The sequence below is a fragment of the Monodelphis domestica genome, chromosome 6, assembly GCF_027887165.1.
Source record: "Monodelphis domestica isolate mMonDom1 chromosome 6, mMonDom1.pri, whole genome shotgun sequence".
NCBI lineage: Eukaryota > Metazoa > Chordata > Mammalia > Didelphimorphia > Didelphidae > Monodelphis > Monodelphis domestica.
This window is the reverse complement of record NC_077232.1, coordinates 269,315,717-269,338,728: the sequence shown is the minus strand read 5'-3', so window position 1 is coordinate 269,338,728 and position 23,012 is coordinate 269,315,717. Positions and strand designations below refer to the sequence as shown.

Sequence of the window (23,012 nt, the reverse complement as noted above, 5' to 3'; positions counted from 1 at the left end):
TTACTGACCCTACTGTTGGCCCTAATTGCTAGTGAATGGTTGACAAAAGATTATAATCCTTCACCCAGAGCTGTCTATTATGAATTGAGGGATGCTCTCACAGAATGAGTAGGCTATAAGAGGCTTAATTGTTAAATGGAAAATGTATATTTAAGATTGTACTTTACTGGATTGGCCAGGTACTACACCATTCATGCACAGGTTTGAGACCTCTAGTTTTGGCTTAGGAACTTTACCTCCTCAAGAAATGCATGGATTGCCCCCTCCCCACTGTAGTGAGAGAAATTATAGGGTGCAAAGAGTTTTGATCAACAATCCTGCAAGACTCAGAATTCTCCCAGGGCTTACAGGAAAGGTTCCAAACTGTTGAAGAGACAGTTTTTCGAACAGCAGTCTGGAGCTGGGAAGTAAAGCCTGGAGGGTTCAGATCTGATCTTTCCTGGACTCTCTTGGCCATCTTGGAAGCAGCCTCTTTGAATACCATCAAGCAAGAGTGAGCAAGAGTTTCCCCAATACCCTCTGGTGGACAGAGAGGAAAATTGGAGGAAACTAGTCTCTCCTTTGGACATCTGAGTACTTAGCTGGATTCTTGTACCTGACCCATCAAAGGACTCTCTGAGGGTGAGAAATCTGATTACCTGTTGGATTTGCCTTTAGGAATTTATGTAATTAGTTAAGGTAGTTAAATAGTGGGTCTAATTAGAGGGTAAAGCAGTCATATTTCCTTTTTCCCATTTTCCTTCCTCCTTGCATCTCTTCTTTGATAATAAATTCAATATTATTTATATGTGCTGTTTTCTCGTTGAATTACCTTTCTTCCCTGTTTCCAAAATTTAGATTTACCACCACCACTAGGAGAACTTGGCACCTAAAAATGTTTTACCAGCCTTATAGACTGCTTTTCCTGCAATAAGGGGAGTGATCGTAATAAACATTACTCTGGTAATTTTGGGATACCTTGAAAGAGAAGGATGCTAGCAAGTCCTCCCAATGGACTAATCTAGAGGCTATATGGATGACATATGAGATAATCATGAGTGGGGAGGTGATAGAAAAGACCTTCATCTACTTACAGGAGGGTGCTATACTCATGAGAGCCCACTTAAATTTTCATTGTATTTACCCTTGGACATCTATAAATACAAATGAGGCCTGTATTTGTTATTTGGTTTATTGTCTAGATTTGGCATTGCTGTAGTTATTATGCTTACCACCTTATTGCCCACCATCAACTAATCAATCAATAAACCTTTATTAAGCACCTGCTATGTGAGAGGCACTGTTCTAAAGCATTAGGGATATAAAAAGAGGCAAAAGACAATTTCTGCCCTCAAGAAGTTTACAATTTACAACAGGCAAACAACTATATACAAAGATACAGGATAAGTAGGAGTTAGTTAACAGAGGGAAGGCACTGGGTTAGGAAGGATTGGGGTTTCTGGTAGAAGGAGGAATTTAACTATGACTTAATGGTGTGTCAGTGGCCAGCGTGGAGGAGGGAGAGTATTCCTAGAGACAGGAGATAATGTCATTTTGGAAAAAAAAAAGGCTTTATCATCATGCTCTTGATTATAGTGGTTGAATGTCTAAAGTTGAAGAAACTATGTCATTAATAACAATTTGTCTTTGAAGGATGAAGGCTCTGCTTACTGTCCAGTGGTTTCCCATCATGGACTACATTAATTGCCTAGTCAATTTGAATGAATAGGCTTAAACTAATCAAATTTTAATCAAAGAGCAGAGATGAGAGGATGCAAGTGACTAAAGTAACCCCAGAATCTTAAACAGCAAAATGACTGGAGAATAGTCATTGTTTTTTGCAAGGGGAGGGGGGGAGACAGAGACAGAGACGGACAGACAGACAGACAGACAGACAGACAGAGACAGAGACAAAGAGAGAGTTAAAATTTTGTCCACAAGAGGGCAACAGCAGTTCAGACTTCTGAAAGCTAAATCCTTTGAATTGTACCCTTGTATCTGATACCCAACTAAAAATAACTTGCTTCAGAGAATGATAAAGTGTAGCCACTTATATATAAATGATACTTACACATGTATGTATGTATGTATGTAAGTGTTTGTGTAAATTATAATAGGAATACATCAATTATTTAAAAAATTTTAAAGTAAAGTAACTTGAAACTAATTCCAATCATGTTCAGTGAAAAGTTATTCACTTTAATTTACAACCTGTTAATTAAATTAAATTTGAATTGGCTACTGTTACTAAAATTTTACAGACCAACAGTATAGGTCCTTTGTAAGAGCTATAATGGATCTTATCCAACAAACATTGTTCATTTATTTCACTACTTCAAAACATGTGAGTTACTTGGAACAAAAAAGGTTGTCTTTAAACCTGCCGTTTACTCAGCTGAAGTTTAACATCACCTTTTTTCTCCCCTCAAAGTCATTTATTTTTTCTGGCCCTTAAGTTCCTGTGCTCAAAGCCAGAGACTAAATATAACTTACTTTCATTTTCTCTACTTTTCAAAATCTTCTTTTCCAGATGTAGTTAATGCACTAGTTTGAAAAATATTCTCCCCCCCCCCCCCAAATGAGCCCCACTTTCATAATATATGATTAGTTTCAGGGAAGTGGCCTCCAGTTAGGAAGATCTGGGTTCAAGTATTGCCTTTGCCACTCATTGGCTATGCGATCCCATCTGCCTTGCCAGTGGTTTTCTCACCAGGATTTCCAGACAAATAAAATCACAAGACTTGTCCAACTATATCTACATCTAGAGTTTGTTCCTAGCACAATGATGGGCATGCATGTGTGCTTTCTCCCTTCCGAAGACTTTTGCAAAATGCTGTGACTGTTTTTTAATTGCAGGGGGTTCAGATCTCTGCCTTAGTACACAGTCCACTGCGTTTTTTATAGCCCCCTCTCCTCCTGCATTGTTTTCATCCCTTCTAGCAGAACACAGCTCTAAGTTGGGAAGAGGCAGCAAGGCCGGAACAAAGAGTTATACTTACTTCTAGGCCGTACTGCATCTGTTGTCCCCCTTTCTCCTCCAACCCTCTCTAAATCCTCTCCTAGAGCCGGCGTTAGTTATTAGCTCGCATTTGGTGACTGCGGCTCCTGTCAAGGGTGCCCCAACCGCGCTACAGTATTTACAAAGAGAAAAGCGAAAACAAAACCCTCTTTCTTTTTTTCTCCCGCCACTCCTGAAATCGTCTGGGAGGCTGGATTCCGTGCAGTGTCGGAGAAGTCCTTCTGAGTAGTGGCTTCATTTAGCTCCTATCCAACGCTTCTAAAGTCCCCAAAGAAAACCAGCGATGGATTAGGGTATTCTTCCCTCCCCCGCTTCTTCCTCCCCCACCCCCTTTCACTAATCATGTGGACTGGAGAATGAGAGAATGAATGCAGAGCTGAATCTAGAGCAGAGATTCTTAACCTTTGTGAGTGTGTGTGTGTGTGTGTGTGTGTGTGTGTGTGTGTGTGTGTGTGTGTGTGAGATGGACCCTTTTGGTACGCTAGTGAAACCTGCGAATCCTTTCTCTGAGTAATAGTTTGTTGTGCATATTCAAACTTGAAAGAAATCCTCAATTTTATTTAAAGGTCAGTAATAATAAGGGTGTCATTTTCCTCTGACAAATTCACGAACCTCTTGAAATTTAGACCCTCTGATAAAGAGAATAAAAACAAAGCAAAATTGTTTAGGCATTTCAGGCCGAAAAGATTCACCTCATATTTCTCTATCATTGTACACATAGCTAGATTTGACCTCTGCATATAATGATTTAACCCCCTCTTAAGCCTTTAACTTACTTTTATCTGTGGGCAAGAAGCAACTGCAAGGAAGCCTTTGACTTTGCACAGAATAGCCTTTCAATCTCTTTGCACCCTGACTGATCTGCCTGCATTTAAAGGACTATTTCATTGGGAAAGCTTTGCTTTCCTAAACTGACCGCGCTTATTCTTATACCCTTGATCAGGACCATAAAAAGGCTATTGACTTCTAGGACATTATGGATTGGATGGGCTGTTTGCCCTGTGTCACTTCCAACAAGGCCAGACCTGTATGGACCAGTGGGCTAAAAATAGAAGTAATTTCTTTTGCTCCCCAGAGTAACAAAGACAATTTGAGATGCATCACTATCATTGGCATACATTATTTTATACTTGCGGTTTCTCTATCACCTAGGAGTTTGTCAAACTGTTTTTATATTACCTTCCAACTAAGATGCAAATCATTGACTTTCAAATGAAACCTCTTCTGCTCTTCCCTCACTCCATATTATGTACACACACGTATGTATGCACACATGTACACATATTTGATGGGATAGAAACAAAATCATGGACTACATTTTGAATTCCTTTGACTTTGCTTGTGTACTGCCAGATTTCATTAGAAGCATTTTGCTGTTTTGGGGGTAAGAATATTCTAGTTCTCCAAGGGCATTTGAAAGACAATGCATATGACAATTTGGACTGTTGAAGCTTTTGAAAGACAATGGATGCAACATCTCTGACTGTCAGTTACAGGCCAGCACACATCAAGATTCAGGGTCTGCTCTTTCTGAGCTGGAGTTGCTGGGTTTTTTTTAACCCTTACAATTAAAGATGAGTGAAATCTTCTTATAGGCATCATCTGGCAGAAAGACTCACCAAGAATGCACTGATATATATCTTAATGACTTAAAAAATCCCTACTTGGACATAACTAAGCAGATCAAATATCAGCTACAATGAAAGTGGAGAAAGAAATGTATTCAATACATTGTATTTAATATAAACACTCCCCCCAAGTCCTACAGCTATATTCATTTCTCATCCTCCTCAATCTTCCTAACAGAGCCTCATAATTTATTGTAGTCATAATTAATTACTTCTGCTAATTTCATTATTAAAATGAATAATAAATAGGAGAAAAGTATTCCAGGTGATTCCACCTGCACTGACCTGAATCTGTTTAGAGACTTATTGGCTTAAAAGTTGACCAAAGGAAAGATGCATATTTCTGTTCCAGGCCAAAGCTAGAACCATCAAAATGTCATCTAAGAACCATTTGAAATTGGAACCATTAGGGACAAAGTCTGGTTACATCTTTCCTTTCCTTAATTAGTTAAGCTTAAAAGCCCCAGTGGTTTCCACAAATTCACTGGGGGGTAGGGAAAGTGGAGATGGGATTTAGGGAAGACAAGAAAAAGCAACCACCGACAGGCCCAAGACTTGGATTGATTAAAGAAAGATCATTTACATTAAAGGTGCTGGGAGACAAGACAAGGTTTCCTTGCCACAAAGCTGAAGAAAGCTCTCCAAGTCCCCAAGCTCAGCTTTTTAGCATGCTTGAATTAGCCTCTTCCTTATTCTGCTCCTGTGGCCTAGATCTGGGTCACTCTCAGCTTCTAGGAATGTTCCGTTTGTGAAGTCTTGTTCATCCCTTCATAAATGCAGATCGGAAAATTTAACTTGGAGATTGGATTTTTCTGGGTCTTTCTTGGGATACTTATTACTCTTATTCAAACAGAATCGAACAAAGAAAAGAGCAAAAAGGCTCCATGAATCATTTTAAAAACTGGAGAGGACCAGAAAGAAGTACAAGAAGCAGGACAGCTTTGAAAACTACAGGTTGAACTTATTACATACTAAAAAGAAAAACAAACTGACCATAATAGAAATTTCTGGTTTCATGTACAATATTCTTTCTTTTATACAATGTATGCAGAAATTGTCCATTTTACATGGTGTTTCTTAAACCTATCATAACAAAAAAAAACTGAAGAGAATATTTTGACTTTCATTTCTAAATATAGAGGTTTCTCTTTCTTTGTTGGAGTGTAAATATTTTTTTTTACTTTGAAAAATTTAATGAAATGGGTAAAAGGAAGAAATAGCCAAAAAAAATAATTCTGTTGTCAAAGAAAAAAGATTGCACAACAATGGAAAATGAAGACAAAAAAGTAAAAGAAAATTTTTTTAAAGAAGGGGAAAAAAACAAACAAGAAAAAAGAATCATTCCTGAGGCCAGGCACATAAAAAATAGATGGAGAGCTCTGAAAATGAAGACAAGGAGGGAGGGATCTTGCAATGGAGGTCAAACAGGGAGGGTTTTCAGAGCAGAGGCTGAACACCCCTCTCTGTCTCTCCTCTTTTTAGCTCAGACCTGACCAGGAAGACAAAGTCACTCCAACTAAGGCTCCTCTCAAAGTTCTTTCATGTATTAAATTTATTTCAAATTTATGTGCATCAATTTGATTGCTATTGACTCCAAAACTTCACTTAAAAAGCTGGTGGTGACTGCCCCCTACCAAACAACAGCTGGCGATTTCCACACACATATTCATACATGCAGGAAATGTGTAGAGCTTTTGACTGTACCTTTGCCCCCTTCCCGCTGACGCTAGACCTAATGGTCTTAGACCTTAACTGCTGGGAATTCATCTCCCATCCTCAATTCACACTGAAAACCTCTTCTTAAAGAAAAAGTTAAGCATTTTGTGCCATCTGTGCACTGGCTCCCTAGGAGAGCCAGTTTTATAGGGATGAGAGAATGCAACAATTACAGTGCCATTGGAAACACAGAGAGGTAGGAGAACTGTTGTTTCTAAAAGTTAACTCTAGGACCTAAGAGTTTCTCACTCTTCTTGGTAACAAAGAGAAAAGAAACAAGGGAACACTTGGCTGTGAAGTAGTCAGACTCTCATTTCCAGATACACACACACACACACACACACACACACACACACACACACACACACACACAGTCACTGACTTTGTATCCACCTTATTGAGTCAACACAGCAGTTGCGATGGTGACAGTGATGGTCACATGAGGGCAAAGGAATGGAAAGAAAAGTGGACAAGAGAGAATGAGGAAAGTTGTGAGTAACTGAGAGCCCTTTGGGGCCAAGAGAGGTTTAGGAACATCTAGCTTTAAAGAGTAACAAATTAATTTACACAATTCTAGGGGAGCTCAGATGGCCCTTAATTATCACTTCAAAAGAAAGTGCCATAGGGCCAAGCAGGGCCTGCTGAGGCTGCATCCCCACTAGTTCCATTTTACTTGTCCCTCCTACTCACCTCTACCCCAGTCTGTCTGAGGTGTATGCCTGATTTGGGGGTTGGAAGAGAGAGAAACAGTAGAGGGCTAAGAGCTGTTAGTCCATAAATATATTGCTTTTTTTGCTTACTTTTCTCCCCCCCCCCCTTTTCATCACCTCTCCCCCCACCCCCTTTCCATTTTCTTGATCTCAATCATTTGCAGTGCTTGCTCGCCCCCAAGCAACAACCACATGGCCATTCCCTGAGATTCTCTGGGTACAATCTCTCCAACAGCAGTTGCCCATCCCAGTCCAGTCCAACTCTAGGTGAGGAGGGGAAGGGGCTGTCGCCGGGGCTGGCTGACTTTACGTATTCAAGCTTAAGATCTGGGTTGGTGCTCCTTTCTCTGCTCCCTCAGCCATTCAGAAGGCTTTGCTCTTTCCAAAGTGATGGCAGTAGCTAGTTTGTCGTCACCTGGAGCACAGTCCTATTGGAGAAGATGGTCACGCCTCCCCCCCTTCAGTCTATTCTTCCCCCTTCTGCGCCCTCTGAGTGACGTCTTTCAAAGTTCTCCCCCCCCCCCTCCATCCAATGCACTCTCCCCTCCAGCTAAAGGGAGGTAGAGAGTGATGCAAATGTTTTATTACCTTTGAGAGCTTCATCTGAACTGTCAGGAACTGAGAGGAAGAAGGGAGGAAGGAGGGATCGGGAGAGAAAGAAGGATTCATCAAACAAGAGCCTAAGATAAAAAGAGAGAGAAAGCAAGGAAAAGGAAAGGGCAAGAAAAGGAGAGAGGGCGTGTTTTGGAAACCTCTTGAGGGGTAGTGGCCTTGGTTACCAAATCCATTTGTAAAAGTAATGCTTGGAGTGAATACAAGAAAAGAAGGAGAAAGGAAACACTCCAACAGCAGGGATCTAGGCTGTAACTGAAGTCTTCAAACTTTTCCTCTTTTATTTTCTAATCACGATATTATTGAGGTTTTTGTTTGTGTTTGTTTGTTTTGTTTAAAGAGACTGAAGCTTTCTGCTACTGCACACCAAGAAAACGAGGACATGGCAAGGTGCTGAAGTCCGGGAAAAGTGTTCGTCTTGGTTTTTTATTGCCTCCTGGTTCTTGCGGAAATCCCGGAACCACACCAAGAGGGTTTATACCTTTTAGCCCCTGATTCATCTGCAACAAGACATCGAACACCAAGGGCAGAGCAACCGCGGACAGGGTGGCAGTACCTTCAGACAACTCGTAGTTAACTGGCTTGATAAAGAGACTCTTTGAACCTTCTACAAGAAAAAGCAAGAGCTCCCCACCCCCATCTCGGTTGCTAACTTCAAAGCGGAATCTCCGGGGCTCTAACTTTGCTATAAACTAGGGGTAACTAGGTTTTTGTTGGCCTCTCTCCAGAGGAAGATGAGAAGAAACGAATTTTGAGACTCCGTGTCTCCCGAAAGAAGAAAAGCGTGAAATCCAGAGACCTAAGAGATCCGGCCAGGCCCAGATACCCTAACCTCCTCTTCCACCTTTTTCTGCAAAAATAATAATAATAATAAATAAGTAAATCAGAGAGATACAGACAGACAAAGAGAAAGACAGAAAGACAGACAGACAGACAAGGAGAGAGACAGAGAGAGAAATCACTCTGGGGAAGAGTGATAATATTTTCCCCTTTCTGTAAGGTTACCCCCTCTTCCTGCACTGCTGGGCCCTTCGTAGTTTGGGGTGGGCACAGCAGCCTGGGGTTTTCTTTCCTCCCCTCCACGGAGTTTTGGGATCAGCTCCACCCGGCTTGTCCAAGAAGGAGGGACTCCAGCCCCTCCCCCATCCCCAGCCCCCGGCCCCCCGAGGAGCCCGGAGTCCATAGGGCCCCTCGGATTCTTGGCTTCACGCTACCCTGTGAGCCTGTGGGTCCGGCCTCCGAGCTCGGCTGTGGGATGTTAGCTGTGGGGCCTATGGAGGGCACCCGGCAGAGCGCGTTCCTGCTGAGCAGCCCACCCCTGGCTGCCCTGCACAGCATGGCTGAAATGAAGACCCCGCTGTACCCGACTGCCTACCCTCCGCTCCCGACCGGGCCCCCGGCTTCCTCTTCCCCTTCTTCCTCCTCTTCGTCTTCGTCGTCCTCCTCACCCTCCCCACCTTTGGGCGCCCATAACCCAGCCGGTCTCAAACCCCCGACCTCAGGGGGACTCTCGTCTTTGGGCAGCGCCCCCCAGCAGCTCTCGGCTGCCACCCCGCACGGCATCAACGACATCCTGAGTCGGCCCTCTATGCCCCTAACCTCCGGGGCCTCCTTGCCCTCCGCCTCGCCCTCCGGCTCCTCCTCTTCTTCCTCCTCTTCTGCCTCCTCTTCTGCCTCCTCCTCTGCCTCCTCTTCCTCAGCCGCGGCTGCTGCGGCCGCCGCCGCGGCCGCCGCAGCTGCCTCCTCCTCGGCTGGGCTCCTGGCTGGTCTGCCTCGCTTCAGTAGCCTTAGCCCCCCGCCGCCTCCCCCTGGCCTTTACTTCAGCCCTAGTGCTGCCGCGGTGGCGGCTGTTGGCAGGTACCCCAAGCCCCTGGCGGAGCTGCCTGGCCGTACCCCCATCTTCTGGCCTGGGGTGATGCAGAGTCCTCCATGGAGAGATGCCCGGTTGGCTTGTACCCCTCGTGAGTATTATCTCTTTAATATTTTCCTTCCCTGCCCCCCACACATACTTTTTCCCTATCTAATTCCCGAATCCCTCCTCGAGTCTTAACCCCCCCCCCCCACTCCCGTCTTTTTGCACATTTTGGGATTTAGTCATGGAAAAAAGTAAACAGACTGGGAGAATGGAATTGGAGTGGGTCGGAAAGTGGTGCAGAATTGAAACTAGGCTCCTGACTTCAGAGCAGCTACAGTTACTTAGAGCTTTCTCAACCCCGACTGGAGGGAAATCTCAAGAAGCAGGTGCGTGCAAGAGTAGCAGGAGGACGAGGGTCTGAGGCGAACGGGGGAGGTTGTTACTTGGGGAAACAAATTGGCCGTGGGTATAGCACTGCTTTTCTGCGATTTATCCCTATAGTCTATGGATTTCCTCTCCTCCGGGCCGCTCAAGTTCTGCCTGGTAATGGACACTACTTGGGTGGGCAGGAGGGGAAGATCTGATCTACCCTTAGTCAGAGGCCGCCTCCGCCTGGGGTTCTGATGGTGGGTTTAGGACTCCTCCCCGTCCCCTTCTTGGAAGGGTCTTGGTGGGGGGTGAGGGGGTGGGCAGGGGACTGAACTGCAAAAGAGTTCACTAAGTTGGACTGCACCGAAGGCCCCAGAGAGGAATGTGTTTATTTGCATGTAAACCACGGTGTCATTTTATTCCTCCTTCACCTCCCCGCCCCTCTCTCGCCTTGGGTAAATTTGGCCACCAGCGAGCCCATTGTTGACCTACTAGCCACTCTCCGAGGAAGGCAATAATGGTTTAAACGAGGACAGCCCTTTGGTTCTAGTATTTCCCCTCTGTAGTCAGCCACTTAGGACATTGAACGGCTCTTCCTTCTGCTCCTTTCCCGATGTCTCCAGTCTGCAAGTGCTGTTCAGTAAATTCCGACGCTAGCTTTTCTCGACCTCCCCCCCCACCCTTTTTTCTGGTTTTCTCCCAAATCTGTTAACAACAACCGTTAAAATGAAAGGGTGTGTAGACCCCCAATTTCCCCCCCAAGAATGGGGACAAGGATTCAGGGGAAGGAGAGATTAACAAACTAGAAAAGTGAGGAAGAAACAGTGTAGTTCCCAAAGATTCTGGGGGGGGGGGTACACCAAACCTGTCACCATCCACCCCCCCCCCCCAATTTGACTTTTCACTCTCTAGATATGGGCGAGGCTCTTGGCTTTTCGTAGGGCTTTTGTGCTCCCAAATGAAAGACTCCGTTTTCATTCTTCAATTTATTTGAAAATGTCCCTAGTAGTCCAAGTTATTGAACTCTCTGGTGTTCCAGGCTCTTTTTGTGAGTCTATGAATATACCCTGTAGGCTTCGAGAGCTCTGGAGAAACAGCTTAGGAGGGGAAAAAATAGCGAGGTTTGAATTAGATAGCTAGGATGAAGAGAGGTATGGAGGTCCTTGTCGTACCGACAGTTTGATCTTTTTAAAGACTGTTAACAACAAAAACAAACCAACTCTCAGCGAAAACACATGAAGTTACAGGTTTCTTTGAATGGTTTAACACATAGAAGTATAGACATATAGCTGGAAAGAATACCAGGAATCATCTTGTGCAAGGATTCTTAACCTGCGGTCCTAGAACTTGTTTTAAAAAATCTTTTAGTATCTGAACTTCAATACGATTGGTTTCTTTTGTAATCCTATGTATTTTGCTTTATTCGTTTTAAAAATGTTATTTTAAGAAGGTGTCCATAGGCTTCTTGAGGGGACCAGATATAAAAAAGATTAACAATGCTTGGTCTAGTCCAACACTTACTTTACAGTTAAGGCAATTGAGGCCCATTGAAATCCAGTTATTTGTCTAAGATTGAATGCTAGTAAGTGGCAGAGGAGAGCCTGGCATATCAGTTTCCAAATCCCTAGTTCAGGGCTTTTCCCACCGTATAGTATCATCTATTTGCAAATGAGGACACAAAATCACATTGCATATTATTTTCATTAATTTTCCAGGTCATACCGAAGGGAGAAAAATATGTATAATAAAAGATTAGAGAGGCTTTGGGTCATAGCTTGTCATTAACTGATAGTATCTTTTCTGATTTAGGTCAAACTTTCCTTAATGAGAAACAATCCCTTGCCCTCTTTCAGTTTGATTTCCAGGGAGTAGGGTGACAAACGTAAAAATAAAAGAAATAATGTGGCCATGATCACTCTTGGTGACTACTCCAGGGGTTTTTTCATGTGACAGAACACAGTTTACTTTCCCAGGAGTAAAAAAAGAAGTTTCTTTTTGAAAGTTAGTCATGTTTTAGGGTGAGCTATTTAATCTTTTGTGTTCACTCTTTCGTATCGCTTATGACAGATCAAAGTTCGATTTTGCTGGACAAAGATGGGAAGAGGAAACATACGAGACCTACATTCTCAGGACAGCAGATCTTCGCCCTGGAAAAGACTTTTGAGCAAACAAAGTACTTGGCGGGACCTGAAAGAGCGAGGCTGGCTTATTCTCTGGGGATGACGGAGAGTCAAGTCAAGGTGAGCTACAGGAGTCAAAACTTAAAGAGTGTGGCCTTGAGTGTGGAAGAGACTGGAATATGGGGGGTGGGGGTGGTCATTAGCAAAAATAAAATAAAATAAGTAAAAACTGTCCATAAAGATGTAGAAAGCCATTCTGACCTTAAAACAGTGATAATCAAAATAGAATGCAACCCTTTAAAATACTGTTAATCTGGATAGCAGGGAACATCCCCAAAAGAGGGGGAATCAAGGCATTTCCAAAATATTTTACTGCCCATTTTTAGCCAGCTCCTTTTTTTATTCCCTTCATAAAACTTTCTGATACTTTTGATGGTCAGGAACCTCATACTTCATATAAACTTGTCCTTTCTAGTGTTTAATTCTTGGAGTATACACATTGCTATATGTGCAGAACCATAATTTTAACAATTATGGCTATTGTGTATGTTTGTGTGTTTACTACAAGAGATGCATGTTTATGATGAGGAATGAAAATAACATGAAAGATTTAGACAATGTTGAATGTAGGGAGAAAAATTGGTAGGTGGGGAAAATGATTTTCTACCTCCCTGTATCAATCATCCTTTTGAGGTATAAGGTCCAGATTATCTTCTGGTAGGAGTGTCTTTAAAAGCAAACAGTCCTGACTATAGTCAAAAAAAAATTCTTGATTTGGGCCTGGCTTCAAATTAGGCTCCTTTTCAGCTGTTTCTATTTTAGAAATGGAGGGGTGGTACACTGGTTTAGATCCTACAGAGTAATTCTTATGGTTAGTAGGTGTCAAGTTTTTGACTCCTTTTCTGGTTAGTTCTATTTGTTCTCTCTCTCTCTCTCTCTCTTTTGGTAAGTGTGTGTGTGTGTATGTGTGTGTGTATTTATTCTGAGCTTTGCCAAGCTGCTTTATTTTAATTGATTTTGTTGCCTATTATCTGAATTAAAACCCCAAACATCATTAATACTAGTTAATGTTACTAAGTAGCAATGCTTTTTTTTTTAAGAAAAATTTTTTCAACAAACTATTAGAATATCATTTTAAATAGCACTTTTTTCTTTGGATGTTAGTCCAGACTACTTTCTACTTCAAAATGTATTTTTGCATATTTTGTTGGTTCACCTCCATACCACAGTTGCCTGGAGATCCTCATTTGTCATTGTAAATCCATCTAAATAGCTTATAGTGAATTATTGTCACCCATACAATGAAAATCACAGCCCCTCTCCTCACAATTTTGTTCCTTGGAATAAAATACATAACTGATGGGAAAACATAAAGAGAGGCCAATTCACAGACCCCACTATAATTTATTGCATATTGCTAAAGGTTCAGATTAAAATATATTCATCCAGGATTGTGTCATGTATTTGGTGACAAATCCCTGTCTTGGAATAGGATACCTTTTTGTTCTTGTTGCTGTTGTTCAACAATATCAAAATAAATTGATAGGGCATGGTCATTTTCTAGACATATTTTAGATTATTTTAAAAATGGATAATTCTAAAACATAATTTTAAGGAAACAACCTCAAAATTTAAAAGTCACTCTTTTCTACACCACACTCTAAATCTACACCATTTTTATGTTTTTGTTTTTGGTTGGAGGAGTACCCCAAACATCTATGGCTGTGCTGAGAAATGAATAAATTGGCATGTTTATGTGTGTTACTTTGGGGATTTAGTTCTTACTTTGCATTTTAGGATAGCAACCAAAGACACATTTATTAAATTCTGTGGAATGGGAGGAGGGGGAGGAGAGCAATTTGCATAGTCTGAGAATGGGTAATCAGTCCTGCGATTAGACAAATTAAACAGACTTATGTCTAAGAGAAAGGAGGGAAAAGGAAAACTGTACTGAACAATTTAATAACTTCCTCCTCTCTCCAATAGGAACTTTTAAGGATGTTTTGAAATTCTCCCAAATAAGAAAATAAACAAAAATAATTTAAGTTATATATGACATAACAATAAAAAAAAAACCCACACCCAAATGTAAAATGGAGGAAGAGAAAGGTTCCCCCCTCCCAATAAAATTAGGAAGGGGATTCAGCCTTGCTTTCTTTTTCTTTCTCTTCGCCCCCCCCCCCCGCATGTTTTTCCAAGTCACTTAATTTTAGTTTTATTCTTATGAGAAATTACTCGGTGACAGGATCAACAATCAAACAAAATACATTTCTTGGCCATGACAACTGCTGTAGGTTTGTGCTGATCACTTCAAAGATCAAGGACAGATTGTCGGGCAAAATGAGTTAGCTTTCTAAAAGAGAGGGTAGCTCCATGTCAATGGGTAACGCTATGAATGACAAACTGGACTGGAAACCCTAATGTCTCTCATTTCCCTTTCACTCTCCATCGTCTTTCCTCAATCCCGTCCGCCTACTTTTCTGCTGTCTGTGATAAAACTTTGAACACCTCCTTTCTATCCTTCCTTCCCACTCTTCCTCCTCTCCCGGCCTTGTAGGTTTGGTTCCAGAATCGTAGGACCAAGTGGAGGAAGAAACACGCAGCCGAGATGGCCACAGCCAAGAAGAAGCAGGACTCCGAAACCGAGCGGCTGAAGGGAGCCTCGGAGAATGAGGAGGAAGATGATGACTACAACAAGCCGCTGGACCCCAACTCCGACGATGAGAAAATCACCCAGTTGCTGAAGAAACACAAATCTAGCAGCAGCAGCCTGCTGGTGCACACGTCAGAGAATGAAAACTCCTCTTAAAGCGGCCACTGCGCAGTCCGGAGCATCCCATGCTACTCCGCCAACAAGTCACATCATCCGCTGATTTCACCCCATCCCAGCCCAATCTTATCCTGTCCAGTCCCTAGTGGTGAGAGTGTAAGCCCCCAACGCACTTACCGCACCCTCCTACGCACACACTCACTCATAAACCAACAAACGCTCCCAGAACCTCCCACCCACTTCGGCCAGGGTGGAGCTAGACTGGCCAGCTAGCAAAAGAGCAGAGAGGATGGGACCCGGCCCAGCGACCTTGCTTTGCCGGATCTCCGCCTCAGGACGCCCCAAGTCTTCAACCTCCCCAACCCTCCCAAGAGCACTGAGGACTCAACTCTGATTAAGGGAGGACATTTGCTATTTTCTGAGATGTATATGTATATTTTTCTAAACTCTATAAGTGACGGGAAGAGACTCGGAGACATCAAAACACGCAAAGCAAATAAACAAATACCCCGAACCAATCCCCACTGTCACCCTCTGGACCTTTTTCTCCCACCCTGCGGCTCTCTGCCCCCGCGCCCTTTCCTAGGCTCTTACTACTGTTTGTTCCAGACGAGCTGGGAGGGAGTGGGAGAAGGAAGTGCTGTTATTGTAGGGGAGCCGCCTGCAGCGCCTGGGCCCTTCTGCAGGGACCACCGAGTCGAGCCAGCTGCATAATGGGATGGGAAGAGGGACCGGTTCTCAGCCACAAACTGCAGTTGCAACTAAAGTAACGTGTTGAAGGATCTTTGTAAATAAATCGTGAGTCATACTGACTAGAAGTTCATTTTATTGCGAATATTTAAAATGTAAAGCATCTTTTTTTTGTATAAAAGTATGTTCTACCTGCCCTCTCTGAATTTAAGATGTGTCCCAATCTCACGTTCCCTGTTAGTTTTGAGTGTTTTTAAGGTATATCAAAGAGGAGCGTCCCCACCTTGTTTGCTTTGCCCTTTTTATATTTGACTACTGCCTCTAAAGTTTCTCCTTTCCTTATCCCTCTTGTTCTCTTTAAATTTGCTCTACGATATCTCTCTCTCTGTCTCTGTCTCTGTCTCTGTCTCTCTCTGTCTCTCTCTCTGTCTGTCTCTGTCTCTGTCTCTCTGTCTCTGTCTCTCTGTCTCTGTCTCTGTCTCTCTGTCTCTCTCTCTGTCTCTCTGTCTCTCTCTCTGTCTCTCTCTGTCTCTCTGTCTCTGTCTCTGTCTCTCTGTCTCTCTGTCTCTCTCTGTCTCTGTCTCTCTGTCTCTCTCTCTCTCTCTCTCTCTCTCTCTCTGTGTCTCTCTCTGTCTCTCTCTCTCGTCTCTCTCTCTGTCTCTCTCTGTCTCTCTCTCTGTTTCTCGTTTTTTCCCGTCATTCTCACTGTGTCTCCCTATCTCGCCCAGGCTGGAACCGAAGCGACCACTCATGGCTCCATCTCATTGCTGATAGCTATAGGAGCTTTGACCTCGGTTTCCACCTCGCCTCTTCTTAGTCAACACCTAAGCCCTTACTTTACCGGGACCAGACTTAGTTGGGACACCTACCAATTTTTTAGCCCTATTGCAGGTCAGAATTCTCGAGGTCAAGCGATCTACCAGCCTCAGCCTCACCAGCAGCAGGGTAACAGGCATGTGTATACCAAAGGATGGTTGCATCCCTGCCAAGGTTCCCAATCTTATGGACATCAGTTACGAGATGGAGTCCAGCTATAGCTGAGGATTGCTCAATCTCTGATGGGTCACAGCCTTGTTCCTCTTATTCCATTCTGAAAACAGATGTTGGTTTGTTGCTATTTATTAGTGCTTTTTTTTTAAGGGGGAGGGGTTGAGGAAGGACAGAATAAAAATTGCTTGTGCTTTAATTTCATTCCTTTCCGATAAATGCGTGTTAAGGTAGATGTTGGGAAGTGTTGCAACCACTCTCAATCGGAAATATAAGAATCCATTTAGTTGCTGTAATTGAATTTGAAGTGTGTTTTTGTATCATAAAGAATACTAGAGAATATGTAAATTGTTTCCTTTTAAGCTAATAATCATGGTATATTAGCATCTTTAACCTTTATTAATTTATATAGAATTCGGTTTGTAAAGAGAAGAAAACCTCCTTTGCTAAACCAGTTCAATGTAATGCACTTTCTGTTTTAAAAGGATAAATCAATTAAAACCAGTTCGAAGTCGTCTGTTGCCTCTAATGAAAGGAGGGGTACAGATCATATGATCTCATCAGAGATCTCAAATAATAAAGCTTACTGAAAGAAAAAAATTACCATTTCAGATCGGTTTCTTCAGCGGATTCCCATGGGTTCTTTAATTTTCAGGGGGGGGGGTGTGCGGGTGAAGCCACATTTCCAGGATGTGAGGATTAGGAAGATTAAAGAAACCCAACCCGGTCCATCAGGCTCCTTTGAAAGATTCAGAATGGTATCTTATATTTGCGATGTCTAATTTTTCCCCGATTGCTTTCTTCCCCCTCCTTTCCGAGGATGTCCCAGGAGGACTCCGGGAAGTACTCATTTCCATATATCTGAGATAGAATTCTCAGTCAAACACGGAGTCAGAGGAGCAAGCAGCAGGGCCCCGAAGCGGCTGTGGCTGTCGCATCTCTTCTTGGTTTTAACATTGTTCTACAGAAAGATGAGGGAGGCAGGCTGATTTCATTCTACTTGCGAATTGGGGATAGGGTGGACAGAGTGGGGAGGACAGGGACACATTAAGTAAACATTGAGAGGAAATAAACTCTGATACATTTAGGAATCTTTTTGGCTTTTTGTTAAACAAATGATGAAAAAGACATGAAATACATTTATCCTAAGTTTTTTTTTTTTAAGTTAATGAGAGAGAAGGAAAAAAAGAGAAGAGAAAAAAAACTTAAAAAAAAACAGATTGTCTCATTAAACTTTGCAAAATATAAAAATGTACTACTCCTTTTTTCTCCTGATGCACTCCAGAAATGGAAGTAATAAGAAAACTGGAAATGTGTGTCAGAAAATACTGTACAACCTAATTATTAAGTAGATTATGAAAAAGATGACTTATTTCCCGACCTTTTCAGATCTTTCCCCCCAGAATTTACTTAGAACAGATGGACCAAACTATTCACTAGGTTGTTAGACATCCTATGCTGAAGGGATGAAAAAGCCATTGCATGGTATATGCTCCTGCGTTTGTGCATTAAAGACAGTTGTTTTGAAGGAGATTTTGTTATGGTAATTTCTTTCCAGTGGCACTGTCCATTATGGTTCATATTATTCCATCCTAATAGTAAGTACAATTTTATCCTCTGCCTCTTGTTTTTGAGACAGATAGAGAAGACATATTGTTCTGCCATTTCCATCATTCCCACAAATAGATCCTGGTTTTACTAACTTTTTTTCTTTTTAACCTTCACTCATTCTGAAAAATCAACAAATCTCCCTCCTCCAAACCCCAGTATCAAAATTATTAAAATTGCAATATGAAAATAAGAAGAATCCACAACTCAATCTAAAGTACGATACCTGCGGGGAAAACATTTTAAAAAATGGAATAAAGAAATGAAGCTGACTTTTCGTGAAAGAACTGCTGGAGATCTTATTCATCCTAAGATAAAAGGAAAAGATGCTTCTCAAATCTTCCAAGAACTTAACATATCAGGAACTTCAGCTATCAGGAACTTTAAACTAAAACCATCTGCTAGCCTGTGTGACCTGCTGCTAGTATAGCAATACTTCAGTTATGTAAAGGAAAGTGGAAAGGAGGTGGGGGAAAGGGTGGTAGATAGATAACCCAGTGTGAGATGTGTATCTTTGAATTAAATTAGGTTAGTACTATCAGAACAAGTTGCCTCATGTTTTCTTCTCCAGCTGATGGTCTGTTACTTTATAGTTAATTTACTCTGGGGAGATGACCAACCAGTCACTAGTTGCAGTTGTCATAAAAATGGAATGGGGGGGGGGAGGGAAAGAATCTAATTTAGTGAATTTGGTTTGGTTTTGTCAGGTGTACTTACAAAAAAAGGAGCTTATTAATATAAATTTATAGGGTGAGAAAGATTTACTTTTTTTTCTTTGAAAATCTGTTTCAAGGGAGAGTTCACTGGATAGAAGGAGAAATGCAGAAATAAAGATGATTAATAAAATAAGATTTAAACTTTTTTTTTCTAAAGGAGAACAAATGTGTCTGTGGAAGGAGAATAAAAACATACAGTCATTTGGTACCAGAATTTTAATTAATATCTGTAACAAATCTAGTATATAATGTTCTGATCAAGGTTACCTGCCTGCCATTGAAGGTTAAAATGCCACTGATTAAAGCAAAAAGAATCAAGTGGAATAAATAGACGCTGTTGATTTTCATTTATTTACTTATTTATTTTTACGAATACCTTTGCAGTGTTGTGCAGGAAAACAAGAAAAAGAAACAAATATCTGTACCGAGAGAGAGGTGGGTCATTGGTTGTTCAGGTAAATTTGGGGAGAGGAACGGGGTTGAATAGATTAGAAATAAATATTTAAGCCAAAGTAAACACTGGCTCCCTAAGTTGTCTCTCAAGGTCACCCAGGATGATTCTGAATACCAGGATAGATCTGATGTCTGAATTCAGCTCAGTTCCCAGGTGGAAGCTACGATGCAGGTAAGGAGCATGCTCACTCCCACAGATTTCCTTTCCCCCCCTTTCTTAGAACCCTAAAGCGTGCTTGATGGTCTTCAGAACCAATGAATAATAGGGTTCGCCTTTACTTCCGACACGAAAGGAGGGTAAATGAAAGAAGGTTTTCGCCGACCTTTGGAGTTTGGAGATAGGACTTCTCTTCCTTGGTTAGTCTTGCAGAGCAGCAGAGACTAAGAGGGTATCGAACCTCCTGTAGCAATTTAGGGAGATGCGTTGTAGTTTTGTTCTTTGCATCTGGTTGTCGTTTCCACCACCGCTTCCACAATCATTAACTCCTTAACCACTATCGGCTTCCTACTCGTCATAGTTCTCCTCCAAACCATTACCATCATTGTCACCATTATCTTATTGCAGGTTCACATCCGCAAGCTCACTCAAGTTTCCCTAGGACAGTGAAACTCTACGTAGGAACTCCTAGCCCTCAGCAGTCTAGGAAGACTAACTCCTTTGGTAATCGTTGACAATAGGGCTGTGTAATAATACCAGAGATAAGTAGCAAATTGACTCCATAACGTTCATTTTAGGTTAATCCGAACAGCTTTGTCTAACTCAAGCATTCTTTTAGCCTCTCTCCCTCCCCCTCTTCCAGTCATTCAAACTTTGATTGAAATTCAGTTAGTGCGTGAGGTGCTTCCGCTCCCCACCCCCATCCCCTTTGGAAAGTGTGTATTTTCTCCTCCGGAAGTCTGCAATCTTCACTGAAATGTATATTCTCTGGAGGGCGGCCCTTAAGAACAGTAGAAAACGCTACAATATAAACTCTCCACTACCTAATGTAAAAATGTTGAAAGTTGGGATCCTCACGAGATAAAAAGTTCTCCAGCTTTATAGCTTCGAGGATTTTCCCAGATTTAATTCTTCGCCACTGCAAGCAGAGGATCAGACAGCCCTCAATTCTCCATCTCCTGCTTTAATCTTTGATCTTAAGGAGATCGCCTTCCTTCAGGGTGTGACAAAGTTCTGTGAACTACTCTAAGGATATCTTTCGGAATCTATATTCCTGGTGTTAAAAGCCAGCAGACTTCACCACTGGCTTCCACTTAGTGTCTCTGCTACTCCAGGCTTTTTAAGAGCGAGCAAGACGTAAATCAGAAAGGGAGAGATTGACGGTAGGGTATTATTTCAAGAGAAGTCTCCTTTCTCAGAACTATGGACAGATTTGGGAGGAAGAATTTTACAACCAGTGAAGAACTCCCTCCCACTCAAGTTACTGGCTATACAGGCAAAATCAAGCGTAAAGTTGAGGATTATCTGGTGAATCTGATTACTGTAGGAACCTGATCTGCATAATTTGGGGCGCGGGGGGGAGGAATTCCACTTCTTTAGTAGAAGAGAAAGGTTTTATTTGCAGAAAGGGCGGAGAACAGTGTATGAAATTATGAACAATACTCGAATTTACTGGCTGGCAAGTTGTAACTGTGTTATTATTTGAGACGAATTTTGAAAAAAAGGGCAAATGCTTTTGGGAGGGCAGTCAACCAGTGAATTTCCTATGATATTTAACCAAATCACATTCAATACTCTAAAAAAAAAAAGTCTATTGGCTCCCTCTCCCCCTATTCATTTCACAGTCATCTCTGCATACGCTATTCCCTCTCCACATTCCCCTCTTTTGTAAACAAAGCGGGGGAAAAAAGAACCTAAGCAAAAACAATGGACAGAAAGACTGATCGACATTACTTGCCACACTCTACACCTATAATCTTCCAATACTTGAGGAAAGAAGTTCACTTCTCCATCTTTTCTCCAGATAAGAGATGATAACATAATCGCACAGGATTAAGTTTCCTGTAATTTGTTGCTTTCTTTTATATCCTTGACGTCATTGTTGTATTTTTTCTTGGCTATACTAACCTCACTCTATGTGGGTTCCTGCCAGTTTTTAAATACTTTTCTGAATTTCTCATACTCTGCCCACAGGACAATATTCCATCGAATTCATAGAGGCAGCATGTCCTCGAGATAGTGAATCAATGTCAGGATGACCTGAGTTTAAAGTTTGGCCTCTGACACACACTGGTTGCATGATCCTGGGAAAGTCACCATTTCTGAATCCCAGGAACCTCTTTCATATTATATATTGAACAATAGTTGCTGATCTGCATTGGTTGATGTGGTTTCCTTACTGGATGATGAACCATCTTCATCCCTAAACCACAGAAATCATAGGTTCATTCTAAACAAATACCTCACAATTTGTTTAGTTATTTATTCCTCAATTGATGAGCACTCACTTTGCTTCCAGTTTCATATAATCACAAAAACTAATTATAACTATTTGGGGTAAGTGCAACCTTCTTTCTCTGTCACTGACCTTTTTTGAGGGGAAAGGTGGTATATGTCTAACAGTGGAATTTCTGGGTCAAAGGATATGAATGGTCCAGTTACTTCTCACTTATAATTCCAAGGTACTTTCCAGAATGGCTAGACCAATTAATTCATAGTTCAATCAGCTGAATATCAGTGTGCCTGTTGGCCTTCCAACAATGATAATTTCTGTCTCTCTATTTTTTTTTGTCTATTTGTTATAGTTGTGAGGCGAAATGTCAGAAATGTAAAATTTCTCTTATTGGTGCTTTGGAACATTTTTTCACATAGGTATTGGTAGTTTGAAATTCTTTGTTTTTTGGAGAACCCTGTTCTCAAAATGGATTTGAATTGATAAAATTTTTCCACAACCATATGACTGGCTAAAGGAGACCCAACAATGTAGTCCTCAAGTACCCAGGATTGATATCCCTTAAAGGGATCAGATTGGTTTATGGAAAGCAGAAGTTCAGTGAGACCCAAAGATCATGGGATCATAGATTGAGAACTGGAAGGAACCTAGAAGGCTAGAAGAGGGGAAGGAGAAACAGAGGAAGGAGTACATCCTATTTTTTAAAACTAAGCTACTTTCTTAAAGAAAATGCAAGTAGGATTAAAGGTAGACCTCCAGATCAAGGCTTTTTTTTTTGTCTAATTAAATAAGTTATTTTGAAAACAAAGGCTTCTATAACATGAGGTGATGAATAAGAAACAGAAGAAAATGCTATAAATCCAACAAATATTTACTAAGTGTGTGCCATCTATTATATAGAGAGACATACACAGAAAAAATAAGACACTCCTCAAGAAGGCTGTGGTATAATAAAGAAAAAAGTTGTTTGGGAGGGAAGGGATGTGTGGACTTATCATTTCATTGGTATAAAGAATTTAATGAGAAAATTCCCTTTACCACTGGAGAAAGGCAACTGTTTGGCAATTTAGAGAGTTGGAGGAGAGGGGTGAGAAATGCCCATACTGAGAAACTAAGTGGCTTGCTCAGGATCATGAGGCTAAAATATATCTGAAGAAGGAATTGACCCCAGGGATTGACAGATGGATGACACAGTGGATAGAGCACTGGGCCTGAAGTAAAGAACTTTTATCTTCCTGGGTTCAAATCTGACTTCAGATATTTACTAGCTATGTGATTCTGGACAAATTACTTATCCCTGTTTGTCTCAGTTTCCTCATCTGTAAAATGAGTTGGAGAAGGAAAAGGTAAACGATTCCAATGTCTTTGCCAAGAAAACCCCAAATGTGTT

At 41.7% G+C, this 23,012-nt stretch overlaps 1 protein-coding gene across 1 annotated transcript; it reads left to right on the top strand.

Annotated features, from left to right (window-relative positions):
* The first annotated feature begins 398 nt into the window (after positions 1 to 398).
* Positions 399 to 17,055, top strand: NKX6-1 (NK6 homeobox 1). The gene is made up of 4 exons (XM_001364612.4): positions 399 to 621; positions 8,005 to 9,625; positions 11,956 to 12,128; positions 14,566 to 17,055. Exons 2-4 carry the CDS (start codon positions 8,920 to 8,922, stop codon positions 14,815 to 14,817), a joined length of 1,131 nt encoding a protein of 376 aa, XP_001364649.1. The 5' UTR covers positions 399 to 621; positions 8,005 to 8,919; the 3' UTR covers positions 14,818 to 17,055.
* Positions 17,056 to 23,012: the final 5,957 nt, after the last annotated feature.

What these genes read in the sequence shown, in the direction of transcription:
- NKX6-1 (XM_001364612.4), top strand. Translation starts at nt 8,920, where the DNA reads ATGTTAGCTGTGGGGCCTATGGAGGGCACCCGGCAGAGCGCGTTCCTG. An exon ending in CCGGTTGGCTTGTACCCCTC is followed by an intron (nt 9,626 to 11,955) that starts GTGAGTATTATC and finishes CGCTTATGACAG; the next exon opens with ATCAAAGTTCGATTTTGCTG. An exon ending in TGACGGAGAGTCAAGTCAAG is followed by an intron (nt 12,129 to 14,565) that starts GTGAGCTACAGG and finishes CCGGCCTTGTAG; the next exon opens with GTTTGGTTCCAGAATCGTAG.